This window comes from Penicillium paradoxum, assembly GCF_028828445.1.
Source record: "Penicillium paradoxum strain IBT 22861 chromosome Unknown utg000006l_segment0_segment0, whole genome shotgun sequence".
NCBI classification, from domain to species: Eukaryota; Fungi; Ascomycota; class Eurotiomycetes; order Eurotiales; family Aspergillaceae; genus Penicillium; species Penicillium paradoxum.
In genome coordinates, this window is record NW_026643184.1 from 1,960,754 (window position 1) to 1,974,694 (window position 13,941).

Sequence of the window (13,941 nt, forward strand, 5' to 3'; positions counted from 1 at the left end):
GTGGAGGAGGGAAAAGGCGGAAGTGAAGGCGGGGAGGTAAAGTGCCTGGTCCCCTAATGCCTTTGTGTGTGGTTTTTGGGCACTCCCACTTGCGTTCTTCATCTGTCCTTTCTATTTGTCTTATTCATCTATTGGATTTGGGCTTGTGCGTCAAACTTGCAGGCATCCTTGCTAACAGAGCACATTGTTCCCTGCAAGGTGTGAGCGGTTTGCTTTCTGCAGCTATTTCCACCAGGTGCTCGTGGGCATCTCATGCCAGCGCCCGGACCAGTCATTTCATGTTAAGAGCTTGAAGTCGATGTAATAGCGTTAGGAAGCCCTGATACAAAAAAAAAAAAAAGAATGGTATTCAATTCATCCCAAAAATCATATCATTTCGACTTTGTACTCGTAATCTCATATGTACATCAAAACATGCCATAAATCTCTCGTATCGACATAGAAAAAAGCAATCATATCATCAATCCTAAATCAAACCCCAAAAAGTCTCATCGTGCAAGTCGTAGTGATACATTAGTCACGTTAAAAACCCAGCGCCATAAATGCATAATCGAACCGAGATCGGCGAACAGGAAACCGAGGCGAAAGAGAACGAGTCTCCTTCGTATACCACTCGTTCTCTTTCGTATCAGGCATCGTAGTCGACATTAACGGCCGGACCGAGTGCGCGATCGTCGTGATCGTCGTGTATCCCGAGTTCGTCTGTCAGAGCTTCGGCTACCTGTAAAAGAAGAATAGTCAGCAAAGATCTTTCGTTTGTGAGAATCGATAGAGTCCGACGTACTGCCTGTACCGGAGTAATAGTCAGAATAATAGTAGTATGAGCTTGGGTAAGAAGACTCGGTCTTATCGTCGTCGTGATCTCTCTCTCTCCTCCTCTTCAACCCCAAGCACAGAGCAAGAGCACCGATAATAATGGCCATCGTACCCCAGCCCCATTTAGACTTCTTTTCGCTGACCTCACTGCCTTGCGCCGGTTTGGTACCGAACCACGTCCGTCGCCCGGGGGGAGGAGGTGGAGGAGGTTGGCCGCCGTGCGAATGCGAATGGTGCTCTTCAATATACGTCGTGTCTTGTCTGCGGCGCTTCTTGCCGATACCGAGTGCTGCGAGCAGGCCTTGAAAGACGTTCTTGAAGCAGATGCAAGCGCAGAGAAGAAACAACAAGAATGCACCAGCAATACTGCCGATGACAATTCCTGCAATGGCGCCGCCGCTCAATCCTCCGCCGCTTGAGGCTTCGGCCCCAATCAGCTCGGCTCCATCCGTACCGACAGGCGCGGTGAATCCTTCGGTGATGGTTGGTGCCGAGGTTTCGGTCATAGTGATTGCCCCGTTGCTCGTCCCTCGCACGCCCGGCGTGGCTTCTGCTTCTGTTCCTGTAGCAGTCACGGCCACCGAAGAACTTTCAGCAACGCATTGGCCCTCTATGCACTCTTGCGCTGCCTCACAACAAGTCTTGCCGCACTTTATCTCGCCGAGGTCGATTCTGCAGGTACCCGTGCTTGTAGCCGCTGCGATTTGGCTGCTCCATACGGAGGTGATGGTCGTTAGATCGGTATTGGTAAGCACGTAAGTGGTGGTGTAATATTGGTAGTCCCAACTACTGCCGCTACCACTGCCATCTACACAGACAGCCTCTTGGTTGCTGTTGGTGCTGCATGTCTGACCAGTTTCACAACAAAGCCAGTCGTTATAGCCACATGGGTTTTCACAGCGCTTTTCAAGTTTGTTTTCGAGGACGTTGTCTTCAAATACGAGCGGGGTTGCTGCGGTGTGTACCAAGTGGTTGAGAAGTAGGGCAAGTGTCGAGAGCACCGGCAGCACGGATAAAGACCGCATCGCAGAGAAAGCGACGCAATATTCGCCGAAACTCAGTGTTGAGTAGATCAGTCGAGTCGGACAATGTGTATGTGCTAGACTGGAGCGAAGTTTCTTAGCACTAGGGTCTTGTCTCACCCGGTCTGTGTACTTGAGCGATCAGCTTTGGATCAACACAAGCAAACAGAGATCTCAAATTCTTCGGATATCAAGAGATCGGGGGAATGTGCGGAGTAGACAAACAAAAAAGAGGAATGGAAGGGAAGAAGAGAAGAGAGTCCCCAGTTTGTTGCGCCAGCTACGGAATACACGGTGACTCCCAGCCTCTTCGTTATACCCAACCACCCGATTTCCTACCAATCGTCTAAGCCTCTACGGCTTTCGGTTTTTTTTTAATTATGGAGGTTGGGGTTTCAGATTAACCATATTTTGTTCGATTCTGATTTGCCCATCACTATTCTTTACATCGAATACGGAGTAAGAAGCTCTGCGTTGCCCTCTCTCCTGCGTCCTGTCAGAAGCGATCAACGTTTCCCCACTCCGCGTTGGCAACAATCGGCTTTATGCTCAACACCGCCATTTCACAATGACTCATGGGACAGGTTCAAAGTCGATCCTGCAAAAGAGAGATCGGATCCAATTTTCTATATGTTGGGCATGAATACCCTGAACCCTGATACTCCGTGGGCGTATCGTAAGTATCGGGGAGATGGGGATATTTCGTGCCACCAATCGCAGCCCGATGAGGAATTGCCCAATCCTTCAAGGACCCTGAAGATCCGACCGAGGCCGTGGCTACGGTGTAAGCTTGCAGAGGGTTGCTAAAATGGTACTCTGCTTTTAGGGCCGGTACTGCATATATGAACTCATTGTTTCAAGCAATATCCCCTCAAGTACATTTCTCGCAAGCTTCATTGACCAGTGCAGGACGCATCGTTATACGAAAGTGGTAGAGTCAAATCAAAGACAGATTCAGCGAGGTCGTGAACTCGGTGATCAAACCCCAGGGAGTCAGTCAAGTTGAAAGGCATCACCGTCTAGGTATCCTTGTAGTTACTGGGAACTACCCATCCTTTCGGTATATCGCTCGATTTTCTTAATTTGAGCTGTGGTTAGAAACTTATAATCACAGTATTCTTTACACCGCTTCGCCAACCGTCTTTTATAGTTCGCCCCAAATGATTGTTTGGGCGATAATGCTGTCGAAATGCTCAGTCTGAAATATGTCCTCGGTCACATCCAAGGTCAGTCTCTCATCATCGACATATTCCATTATCCATGAGAGGGGATATTTCCGAAGGTATAAAGCACTTATGGGCGAGAGATAAGCTCGTCTTTGATAGGCGACGCTGGACTCAGTTGGCTGGTGTCTGGAGAGGCCGTAATGAGGGGTGTCAAGAGCGGTCCAAAGCTAGGCATATTCAGCCAACAAATTCGATTGCAATTGAAACTGATTCCATAGTGCTATACACAATTGCAGGACATGGGACTCTTCGCATCGCCAACAATGCCCATTTTCAAACTGGGCCTCGGCTCGCCCGCGATCAGACTTCCTGCCATGGTACCACCCTTGCCTCCAATACTCAGCGCACTGCTGAGGGCTAGGGGAAGATATCCCTAATATGCGTGCGTGATGAGTGAAATTCCAAACCAGGCTACAGGTAAGCTGGACTTGAAGGACTGGGAAAACCTCGAGTCCGAGAACTAGAAAACCACGTGTCTTAGCAATGAACAAGATTGCATGCAACAGATGGTTTCGGACATGAACCTAATACCGCGGAACATTTTTACCAGCGTGCCAGCAGTGACCATAAGGGAAATAGGAATAATAACTCATTTGAGACTGTGGTGCGATGGCGAAGGCTCAATCGTCTTGATCATTCTTTGGAATAGGTTGAATACTTGCATCCCTGAAGATATAGATAGTTGCTATGCTCACTTTCTGAACTAGCTATCAGAAGGAGAAAAAGGCCTGACTATCAAGGTACCCATGCGTGTCTCAGCACAATATCAATTAAACTCTCCACTTTTGGGGGGGGGACATCCCCAACATGATCCCATTTTCATAGACCTATTAGGTTGTGGATAGCAGAGTGTACATATACACCCCCCATGCTGAAGGGATAAGCACGACCACCTCATGATCCACGGCACGTTCTATAGTCCTAATCTGATAGAACATGGATATGTGTTAAAGACAATGGTAGCCATTTCAGCGCCAGATATCGCTTCCTGGTCAATCTGAGTTGCTACGATCCAACCCGTGCACTGTCACCAGGCTAGATTGGATACCGCTCCGAGGTTCCAAGGTTGATTCTCTCACTGAAATTATAGGGCACAGCGTCAGAAACGAACTTCAAGTTCTTCATTTACAAGAGGCAGAGCAAATCCCAATTGGTGATCCTAAAGACCAGATGACCAGCTACAGTCTTTTGAAGTTTGTACATAGGTAGTTCGGGTCGGTCAACCGAACTAGTGAATCAGGCGATCCCTTTCTGCCCAGCGGCCCCAAAAGTGAGGTTATAATGAACTTTAAGGATCAGCCTTTCGCCCTTCGGGACATCGTGGTGATCTGAAAGTATACAGAAAAGATTAGCACGGCCCCTTCTAAGAATGACACGCTCAATCAAAGAGAAGCAGACTATTTCCCCCCTTTTCAGATCATATTGGAGGTTTCCAAGGTTGACGAGGTGAGATGGGTCACTTGCCATTTTGCGTTAGTGAATCACGTGCCTTAGACCCGGATGGGCCGCGCTCGAGCTACAGTGGGTCAGGTTTACAAGTCGTCATTGGTACAACCATAGAAATATGGCCCTTGGATGCTTGGCAAACCCGGAGGTTTGTGCGAGTACATCCCAACCTTGGTTCATGTTTGGGGCTCTTGGTATACCTTGCTCTTAAATTCACCTCACTCAAATGATCTCACTACTATCAAGCACGACTTGTGCCAATGCTTGATGTGCCTTTAATCAACATAGAAACTATAATTACGCCTAAAGCAATCCTTGTATGGTAGGAGGTCTTGTCAAAAAGATAGATATATATCAGAAATAAGAAATGAGGAACGATGGAAGTAATGAGACATACATGGATCTGCTGAAGTGTCAAGGATTATATCATAGTAAATATTGTACAACAGGGATCTTGTATATATCCACTCAATTTGCCTAATTTAGTTTGCCCTGGAAATCCACCACTTCCGTGATAACTTTGATATTAGAAAATGAATTACATATTGATTTTATCTCTAAATTCCAGCCATTACCATGAATCAGGTGCTTTTGGGACAGGCTGTTTGATGTCTTGACTGCGTTGAGTCTCATGGGTAATATCGATTTGGTTGGAAACCACGATAGCACTCGAGGAGGAGCTATCAGATACAGGTGCCAGATATGTCTTTAGATTCCGCATTTGGACATCTTCCATGAGCCGTTCCTCGCTATCAGTAAACGTTATACCAATAGTCTCGGGATCAGTATTCATAGTTCGGATTCCACAACCCTTTCAACTAGCGTAGTCTTCCCCGCCACTACTGCTGTGGAAACGACTCAAAGACAAATTATGGGTCTTCTGTGATATTGAAACTGACTGCCAAAGATTTTGGTGAGACAGATCCTGCAGAGGTGGAAGATCGTTGGAAGATTTGTTGTGATGACTGCGACGAAAGTTCCTCGGGGACCCCATTCATGGAACAGTTGTGCGCCATTCTCAGACTCCTACACAGAGCAAAAGATTATATCAGGGAGATACCATCAAGCTGGATATAGATGCGACGAGTTCAGACTCACCACCAGAAGGACGACGCTCTTGAGAGTGGCGCAAACAAGAATGAAGACACCGGCACTAAGCACGATAGTGGCCGCGATCCTTTTATAGGCTTTAGACTTGATTTCCAAAGCATAGGAATGCGGATGAGTATGAGATATGGGTCATGGAACCCACTCATTCACGCTTAGATTTGGCACCTATACGGCCAAACATGGAGGACGAAGCTCGCACGCAGGTTAGGTCGGATATGAATAAGACCTTGCGGGCATTGCCTCGACGAGAAGTTAGTAGCAAATCAAGTCCCACAGTAAATTTGAATGAATTCACTCTAGATTAAAAGCTGAAACATAAGACACAGACTAACTATGTCCGGAGTATGTACTTCGTAGATCATGCCTAGTTAGAAGTGTAGTGGAAATAACAGTGGAACCTTTGATGCATCATCCCCACAGACTTGGGGCCGGAATGGATCTCAAGTTCAACGATCCAATCACGATGCAGCCAAGCACGTTCCATCCCGAGGTCTGAACGCCATATGGAGTATGGACTAGTGGAGCTGAAAACTTGGAATGACTCGGATCGGATGATTGCGCTTGTTAGGGCTGCCGTTCGGGCTGTCAGCCATAGGTAAGTCTCGCCACATGCGTAGAGCCTGCATTATAGAGGGCTGATTTCGTGCAGGGGTGTCTACAGACCCCTGTTGGTGAGTTTTCAGCGAACCCTAGTTTATACCTAGAGCTTGAACCCGTCCAGTGGGACTACAGGAATGGGTAATTGACAAGAAATGACGGGCCGCGCCAGGGGGCCGTGGGACGGTGGAGCGATGGAGCAATACAGGACTCAGTACGGAGTACAACAGCTGGTATTCCATTGACAGCGTTAATAAAGAGGAAACCACACCTAACCGGAATAACTCTAGAGCAATATTACAAGTGTCATAAGTCATATACAAAAAGTAGTCCTTAGTCCCAAGCTGACGCACCGTGAGCTGACAGGGATTCCTTCACAACTGCTCAACCTCCGCGTTTTCCCCTGGCATCTTTCGATAATTTTCATATAAGGGGAGTGAGTGATCGATCACTTGGGCATTCTCTAAACAATGTATTACTTCAAACAGAGGATGATCTCGGCCATTGCGGCTTGGGGTTTCTCTGCAGCCTGTCATGGTTTCCCTATCGGCTGTAAGGATATCGAGGGGGGGCATTGCCCACGAGGTGATGCTGACTTGGATGCGCTCGGGAAAAATCTCTCAAGCTCTGCCCAGGTGTATTTTCCCGGGTCGAGCGGGTTCAGCGATGCCACAACGCGATGGTCTGCTCTAGCAGAGCCTACAGTGAGCGTCCTTGTCGTGCCCGGCACCGAGAATGATGTTGTTGAGACGGTGAGACGACTTCTTTTGATTGTTGTTTATGAAGATTTGATGGGATAATGCTAATCCTGACCATGGTTTAGGTGAGATACGCCAATGCAAAGGACCTCCCTTTTCTCACATACAATGGCTTGCATGGCGCTCTCGTTTCCCTGGGTAAGATGGACCATGGCGTTGGAATCTCTCTGAGCCAGTTGAGCAGCGTCAAATTGGGCGATGATGGAAAGACAGTCACGATTGGCGGAGGAACCATGTCCAAGTTGGTCACCGACGAGCTTTGGAAGGCTGGAAAGCAGACAGTGACTGGAACCTGTGAATGTGTCAGTGTCCTGGGACCGGCACTTGGTGGCGGACATGGATGGCTTCAGGGCCACTATGGACTCGTCTCCGACCAGTTTATTTCAATGGATGTCGTTCTCGCCGACGGTACTTTGAACACCATCGACGCCAACTCTGATCTTTGGTGGGCGATGAAGGGTGCTGGTCACAACTTCGGCATTGTGACTTCTCTCACCAGCAAGACATACGATATTGAGCATAGCGACTGGGCTATTGAGACGCTCACTTTCAGTGGCGATAAGGTTGAGGCTGTCTACGAGGCTGCCAACGAGTATCTCGTGAAGAATGGCACACAATCCCCGGATATCATGAACTGGTCATACTGGATGAACAGTCCGGATGTTGATTCCAGCAACCCCGTCATTGTATTCTATATCATTCAAGAGGGAGTGACGACCGTTGACTCAGTTTACACCAAGCCTTTCCACGACATCGGCCCGCTTGCCGCTGATTCCCAGGCAGGTACTTATAAGGATCTTGCATCATGGACCGGTGTAGCCCTAGACTCCCCGCCATGCCAAAAGACCGGGTTCGCCAACCCCCGTTTCCCCATTTATCTCCAATCATACAACGTCGCCGCCCAGAAGGAGGCCTGGGATGTTTATGCCCTTGGCATCCGTGGATCCTCTGCCTTCAACAACTCAATCTTGATGTTCGAGGGCTATTCCTTCGAGGGCGTGCACGAAGTTGATAGCAGCTCGAGTGCTTTCGCTTTCCGCCAGGAAAATATTCTTGCCGCCCCTCTCATCAACTACCTGCCCACCGATGCAGCACTTGAGACTATGGCGGTTGATTTGGGCAACCAGCTCCGAAACATTCTCTTCGAGGCCGATGGTCGGGAGGACATCCATGCATACGTGAACTATGCCCACGGAGATGAGACGCCGAAGCAGATGTATGGTGGCGAGGAATGGCGCCAAGAACGTCTGCAGGCCTTGAAGCAGAAGTACGACCCGGCTGGCAAATTTAGCTTTTATGCCCCGATCGTATAGACTATGTGAGCAACTTCTTGGGATTTGTATATATACCTAGGTGACAATATAGCCACGCGTGACACCGGAATTCAAGGTAGACACTTTGTCATAGATCAACGACCCTGGCTGCAAGAATCGGAAGAATTGGGTGCAATCCACCGCCTTCACGGCAACCCCCACTTTTGCTCCACTCGCGGGCCTCCCCGAAGAGCCGAACCCGCGGTGGAGTATCCCAACCTCCCGAGGTCATCACACCCATTGCTTGGGACATGGTCACACAGAACCCTAGTCTTTTGCAAGAAGGCATTGCTAAGAATGTGTTCTCAAGCTTACCATCCTCGGAAGTATTTTTGGAGCCCTAGGGACAGAAACCCTTGTTTATAAAGGGAACGCTCCTGAGAAGAGCCAGTCCTGTGAGACTTGACAGAGAATAGACACCGAACAGGATGACCAACGTCATATAATTCCACATCTTGGCCTACATTCCTCCTTTTACTATGGTTCTAGGCTTAGCTTGGTCAAAATTCCGGTAGAAGCCGCTCCGAATTGCGTATGCGCAACTAAGCGACGTACAGCATTGCGGAGGTGATCTCAGGGATTCAGAACCCCGCTCCTATTGTGATTGCATTATTGGTACATCGTAATTGCGATCTGCCAAGGTGGACCTTATCTAACACTCACAATAGCCTCTTATTCGGTGGTTCTTGGATTGTTACGCGAAGCCATGCTATATCCATCCTACTCTACCAATGATACTCGTTTGCCAACAATCCTTTGATCGTATAACCTGTTATAGGTCTGGACGAGATATTTAGACTGATTACTATCCACTTCCTCTTTAAATGAGTATATCCCTTCCATTTCCTTCTACAACGGATTCTGACAATTCGCGATGCCACATCTCATGGTAAGCATTAAACCACATGAGAATTCCCTTCTGAATCTCCTCTCGCTTACGCAGTTTTGCTAAACTCTCAATAGATTGGATGCCTTCATGACGCAACGTCTGACAATGTCGACCAGTACGCTCTGCAACCCCAGAGATGGAGTTATATCGACTAATTGTCGCCGTGCAGAGTGAAAGACTTCATCAGAAACCACGGAGGTCGAACTTTGGATGACCTTGAGGATGGTACCATTTTCGGGCAAGTCCACGATGGGTGCATTACTAGATCAAATACTGACGGCTTGCTGGTACTCGCAGTGCTGAAGTTCCGGAGCAACTCACCAATCGCCTGAGAGACCATGACTACGTAGACGATCTTCTGCGTATTGTTCCAGTGACGTATACCTCATCTTCGAATGATGAGACGATGACAGTGTATGAGCCCGAAGATAGCTTGTCGTTCGAGCGAAGGCGCCTGCTTGAGCATCTAGGTCTCTCTGCCACCCAAGACGAGCAGCCATCTAATTCGACATATACCAAGATGACATATATTTTTATCGAGTCAGCTCCGAGCTCCCCCCGAGGCGCTAAATGCAGGCTTCCAGGCTGTGAAAGAACGATCGAACCCGGCTCTCTGCGTCTCGCCTTGCATCCAGGTATGGACCAGGGCTGGTGGAGAAATAATACTACGTGTACGAGGGACTTTATCTTTTGGTTTTGATCTTTGCACTTCTGACACATGGTCTTCTGCAGTTCTATACCATATAGAGTGTTTCGAGAGAATCGCCGATTTCACCCAGCTAGCATTCATTCAGCGCGTCTTACCCGTGACAAGGAATACTTGGAAATACCGAAACTTGAACGTCGGGGGCATTCTTGATGGTAACTACTTTGTCTCTGCTGGTGTAGAGCGCCTGATTCAAGAATGGAGGGAGGTACATGCGATGTGGGCTGCCAAGCGAGACGACTGCTACGATGAGACCCAAGATGTGCTCCCCGCAAACCTCGATGCTCTACTGTACCAATCGGGTTCTGCTGTTAACCAAGAGCCCAAAAAGCCCGGTCGGATGAAGGAATACGAATATCTTCTTCTACGCACTATGTTAGCCCCAAACGAGAGTGACGGTCCGGAGGATCCCTCGGAGTGGAATTTATTTTCTGAATACATCGACTCAGCAGCAGAGGCATTAGATAACCCACATGATTTAAGCACGATGCTCCAACGCTGGCAGACAGATGTGGTAAGTTTGGGCCCGGTTAAATCCGGACATTATCTACCTATCATTGAATACTAGCTAAACCTGTGTATTTTGAAGAAGCTTGCCAAGGAGGACGAAAGCGAATTAGATGATTCTCAGGTGGAGACAAAGCATGCGCTAGGAGAAAAGCCAATGCGAGCACTTCGGCGATTGTCTGGAATTCCAATGGTAGATACACATACGGCGTTTTGGGGCATTTAACTCAAATGAGGCTTCAGGATTTGATGTAGTCGTGGTTCAGATTTATCTAAGCTAGATATATACGGGCAGATATCATAAAAGAAGTCATTATCTCGAAGCTTAAAGAAGAACCAACCGAGAACAGGAGGATACAAATATGCCATAAGGGAGGGAAGACAACGCAATCCATAGGCGGTTGACTTGGCTAGACAAATAAAAAGCTATTTTCGGCGCCATTTTGATCGTAGGGGGAACTAAGAAAATTACTAGTGATGTTAAGCACCAACGTCATTGCACCTAGATGATCAGAGAATTTTCAAGTGGTGGCTTAAGTTAACGGAAAGCAGTTAGTTATAGCTTTGATCAGTGTCCATAGGGTTAGCCAATACATATAGATAAAGGTTAGATAGAATCAACTGGGGAGAGAGAACTGGAGTTTTATTCACTTTATTCAATAGACCAGAAGTAAAGAGGGAGAGTGTGCAAACTCAATCATCCAAGTTCACACATGATAAAGAGCAAATGGCAGTCTCATTCTGCCAACGATGTCCAAACAAACGGGCGGTCGTCCCTTCCAAGGTTCCCCCCAAAAGTGAGGTTATAATGAACTTTAAGGATCAGCCTTTCGCCCTTCGGGGCATATGGTCAAAAGAAAATATACAGAGAAGATTAGCATGGCCCCTGCACTAAGGATGACACGCTCAATCAAAGAGAAGCACCTATTTTTTTCTTTTTTACAGGTTCGTTTTTGAGATTCGAAACTGTGGGTCTATTTACTGCGATTTAATTGGGCCTTCCGCTTTTGGGGTACCACGTGACTGGTCGAGGCTCGGCGTTCGAGACCCACATGGGCCCGAATAAGGCGGGTCCATACTTCCAAGGTTGAGAGCCTCAGGCCCTGTGCCTTCCTCTTTTGGTCTGTCGGGAAAAATCGGAGGTTAAACGGAACTCTAAGGATCAGCCTTTCGCCCTTCGGGGCATATGGCGAAGAGAAAATATACAGAGAAGATTAGCATGGCCCCTGCACTAAGGATGACACGCGCTATCTACAAGAAGCTACCCATTTTTTTTTTTTTACAGGTTCAAGTTTGAGATTCGATGGTGACGTGTAAATTTATTACAACTTTAATTGGATCAATTTCAAGGCTTCACGTGATAGGCTGATACTCGGGGTTCGACCCACAGATCGCGCGGGAAGTGGAGTGCCTTTATCTCTCGACGACCCATCAGAGTCGATTGAATCGTTCATACGGCCGATCGTGGTGATGCCGCCACCTCGAAGAATTACTCGTTATGTACTCCGCACGGAGTACGATGTAGATGAATTGTAGCGTGGGGCCCTGCGTTCATCAATCGCTCTATAATATACCTACATGTGAATGTCTGGTTCAAGCCTCTCAATTGTTCCCGGACGAGCTCCATTCACTTGGTCCCAAACACCGATAGGTTGGTACCTAGGTACAATTATTATTGATCACGCCAGACGAAGAATCAATAATTAATTCTTATTATTTATCTAGATGACAGTGCAATCTGTGTGACTTTTTCAAACTGCAAAATGGTCTGCTAGAAAGGACCTAGTCTCCTCTCTGCCACTCACAACCGAGAGAGAAGCGAGCCTGTGGATATGCTAGGATTTAAATAAAGAAAGCGCTCTATCGCAAACTGAGCCCCAATTGAAGTGACTCAGGCAAAGAGACACTGCCAACACGGCAATACATAGAAGTCTCCTACGTTTCTCATATATTCATACATAAAACAAGGTTGCTTCTGAGAGCTGCTTAGCAATCTCTAAGCGCCGAATCGCAGTCTATTGCGCCTCTCGAGCACTCTGGCCTCAAGCCTACTGAGCATTTCTAAAAGGCACTGGGAATCACGCTCCGATAAGGCTATCATCTCTCACTTTGAGTTTAATCCCGAACCGGCTTTATCGACCAATCCGACCAAAAGAACTTGACAGCTTTGGACCTTCTGTGCCACGAATACGCGGTCTGCGGAGCTGGAATGTGGTCACCTCGGCGTGACTGGCTGCTTATGCCATGATTACTTGGATCCATCGATATATCATAATCGAAACTTGCAAGATTCAGCTACTCCAAGCAAGTCTACCGGTAGTCACTGGTAGAGAAATCAACAAGAATTGATCTAGCATCATAAATCCGAGACGTTTCTGATCGCTCCACATAGGAGAAACACTCACAGGAAAAGAAGAATATACAAAGAGAGAGGCCTTCCAAACATGTCATTTCAACCGTGAATCATATAAACATTCCCGCAATTCCAACCACCAGTCCGAGGGCCAGGTCATGAAGACTCGACGCCCGTACAGGCGAGGCATAATTTCCATTGACATCCGCACTGTCAGTCTGTGTTGCAACATGACCACAGTAGCCCAAGTTCAAACCATGGCAAGCATGCTCACTCAAGCTTGAACAAATGGAGGTGGCCTGCGACGGCGCCGTGACAGCCTGAATGGTCTTGCCCCCGCCCTCGGCGGCAATAGTAACTCCGTAGCGACCCAACAGCGCGCCGGTGCACTGCGAGTAATCAGACTGACACATCGAGTAGTATGACGAGCAGATCTCGGGGTTGTGGAAAGTCGTCGGCACGACAACAAACGGATAGGCACCGTCTACTGTCGACCCGGTGACGTGTGGAGCTGCGTACTCGGTGGTGGCGGTGGCGGTCGCGCCATTGGGAAACATGAAGCTGAACCCTGTACCCGTCGTCCTGGCCTCTGTCAAGCTACCCGTACAGCTGGCGCCGATAGCGCAGCAGGCGATGTTGTTGGCTGCATCGCGCGAGCAGTTTGTGCCCTGCTTACAGCATGCGTTTGCGTTGCCCAGCTCGCTGCATGGGTTGTAGCCGGCTGGACAGTTGTTATCTGCTCGTTTGAGAATTCGGAGGATTTCGAAGGCTCGCTTGTTGGCTGCGGCGTCTTCGGCAGCGGTGAAGGTTGCCGTCTGTGTTGAGTGTACCGTTGTGAGGAATGTGGCTGCAATCCAGATCCACCGGGAAGCCCGCATTCTCAGGATCTGTGGGCGGGGTTGGAATGGTCGGTTTGGTGGAATTGAGTCAATAGCTTCGTTGGCTTTGGAAATTTAGTCGTTTAATCAATTTTCATGCTTCGTTTCGTCGTGGGAGGCGTTATCTGGGGTTGGGCTCGGATGTCAACAAACTACTCGAAGGAGTAAGATTAGCACCCATCGGTCGCAAATGGTATGATTAGAGACTCAGCACTCATTACTTACCCGAGTACCTGTATACTGTGTGAATGACAGACTTTTGAGCTTCGAGGGGTTCCAGAAGAGATCAGAGTCCAGGGCAATGATGTAGGTCGCAAATC

General features: G+C 48.2%; 5 protein-coding genes across 5 annotated transcripts; 2 read left to right on the plus strand and 3 right to left on the minus strand.

Annotated features, from left to right (window-relative positions):
- Positions 1-628: 628 nt before the first annotated feature.
- N7457_007160 (uncharacterized protein) lies at positions 629-1,841 on the minus strand (the record flags this gene model as incomplete). Its single annotated transcript, XM_057178203.1, has 2 exons — positions 629-717; positions 785-1,841. The coding sequence occupies 2 exons, from the start codon at positions 1,839-1,841 to the stop codon at positions 629-631; spliced, it is 1,146 nt and encodes a 381-aa protein (XP_057029947.1).
- A 3,240-nt stretch (positions 1,842-5,081) lies between these two features.
- On the minus strand, positions 5,082-5,303 carry N7457_007161 (uncharacterized protein; the record flags this gene model as incomplete). Its single annotated transcript, XM_057178204.1, has 1 exon — positions 5,082-5,303. The coding sequence occupies one exon, from the start codon at positions 5,301-5,303 to the stop codon at positions 5,082-5,084; it is 222 nt and encodes a 73-aa protein (XP_057029948.1).
- Positions 5,304-6,687: 1,384 nt separating this feature from the next.
- Positions 6,688-8,288, plus strand: N7457_007162 (putative FAD-dependent oxygenase; the record flags this gene model as incomplete). Its single annotated transcript, XM_057178205.1, has 2 exons — positions 6,688-6,969; positions 7,041-8,288. The coding sequence occupies 2 exons, from the start codon at positions 6,688-6,690 to the stop codon at positions 8,286-8,288; spliced, it is 1,530 nt and encodes a 509-aa protein (XP_057029949.1).
- Positions 8,289-9,162: 874 nt separating this feature from the next.
- Positions 9,163-10,616, plus strand: N7457_007163 (uncharacterized protein; the record flags this gene model as incomplete). Its single annotated transcript, XM_057178206.1, has 6 exons — positions 9,163-9,177; positions 9,252-9,292; positions 9,347-9,430; positions 9,475-9,848; positions 9,910-10,397; positions 10,452-10,616. The coding sequence occupies 6 exons, from the start codon at positions 9,163-9,165 to the stop codon at positions 10,614-10,616; spliced, it is 1,167 nt and encodes a 388-aa protein (XP_057029950.1).
- A 2,237-nt stretch (positions 10,617-12,853) lies between these two features.
- On the minus strand, positions 12,854-13,621 carry N7457_007164 (uncharacterized protein; the record flags this gene model as incomplete). Its single annotated transcript, XM_057178207.1, has 1 exon — positions 12,854-13,621. The coding sequence occupies one exon, from the start codon at positions 13,619-13,621 to the stop codon at positions 12,854-12,856; it is 768 nt and encodes a 255-aa protein (XP_057029951.1).
- Positions 13,622-13,941: the final 320 nt, after the last annotated feature.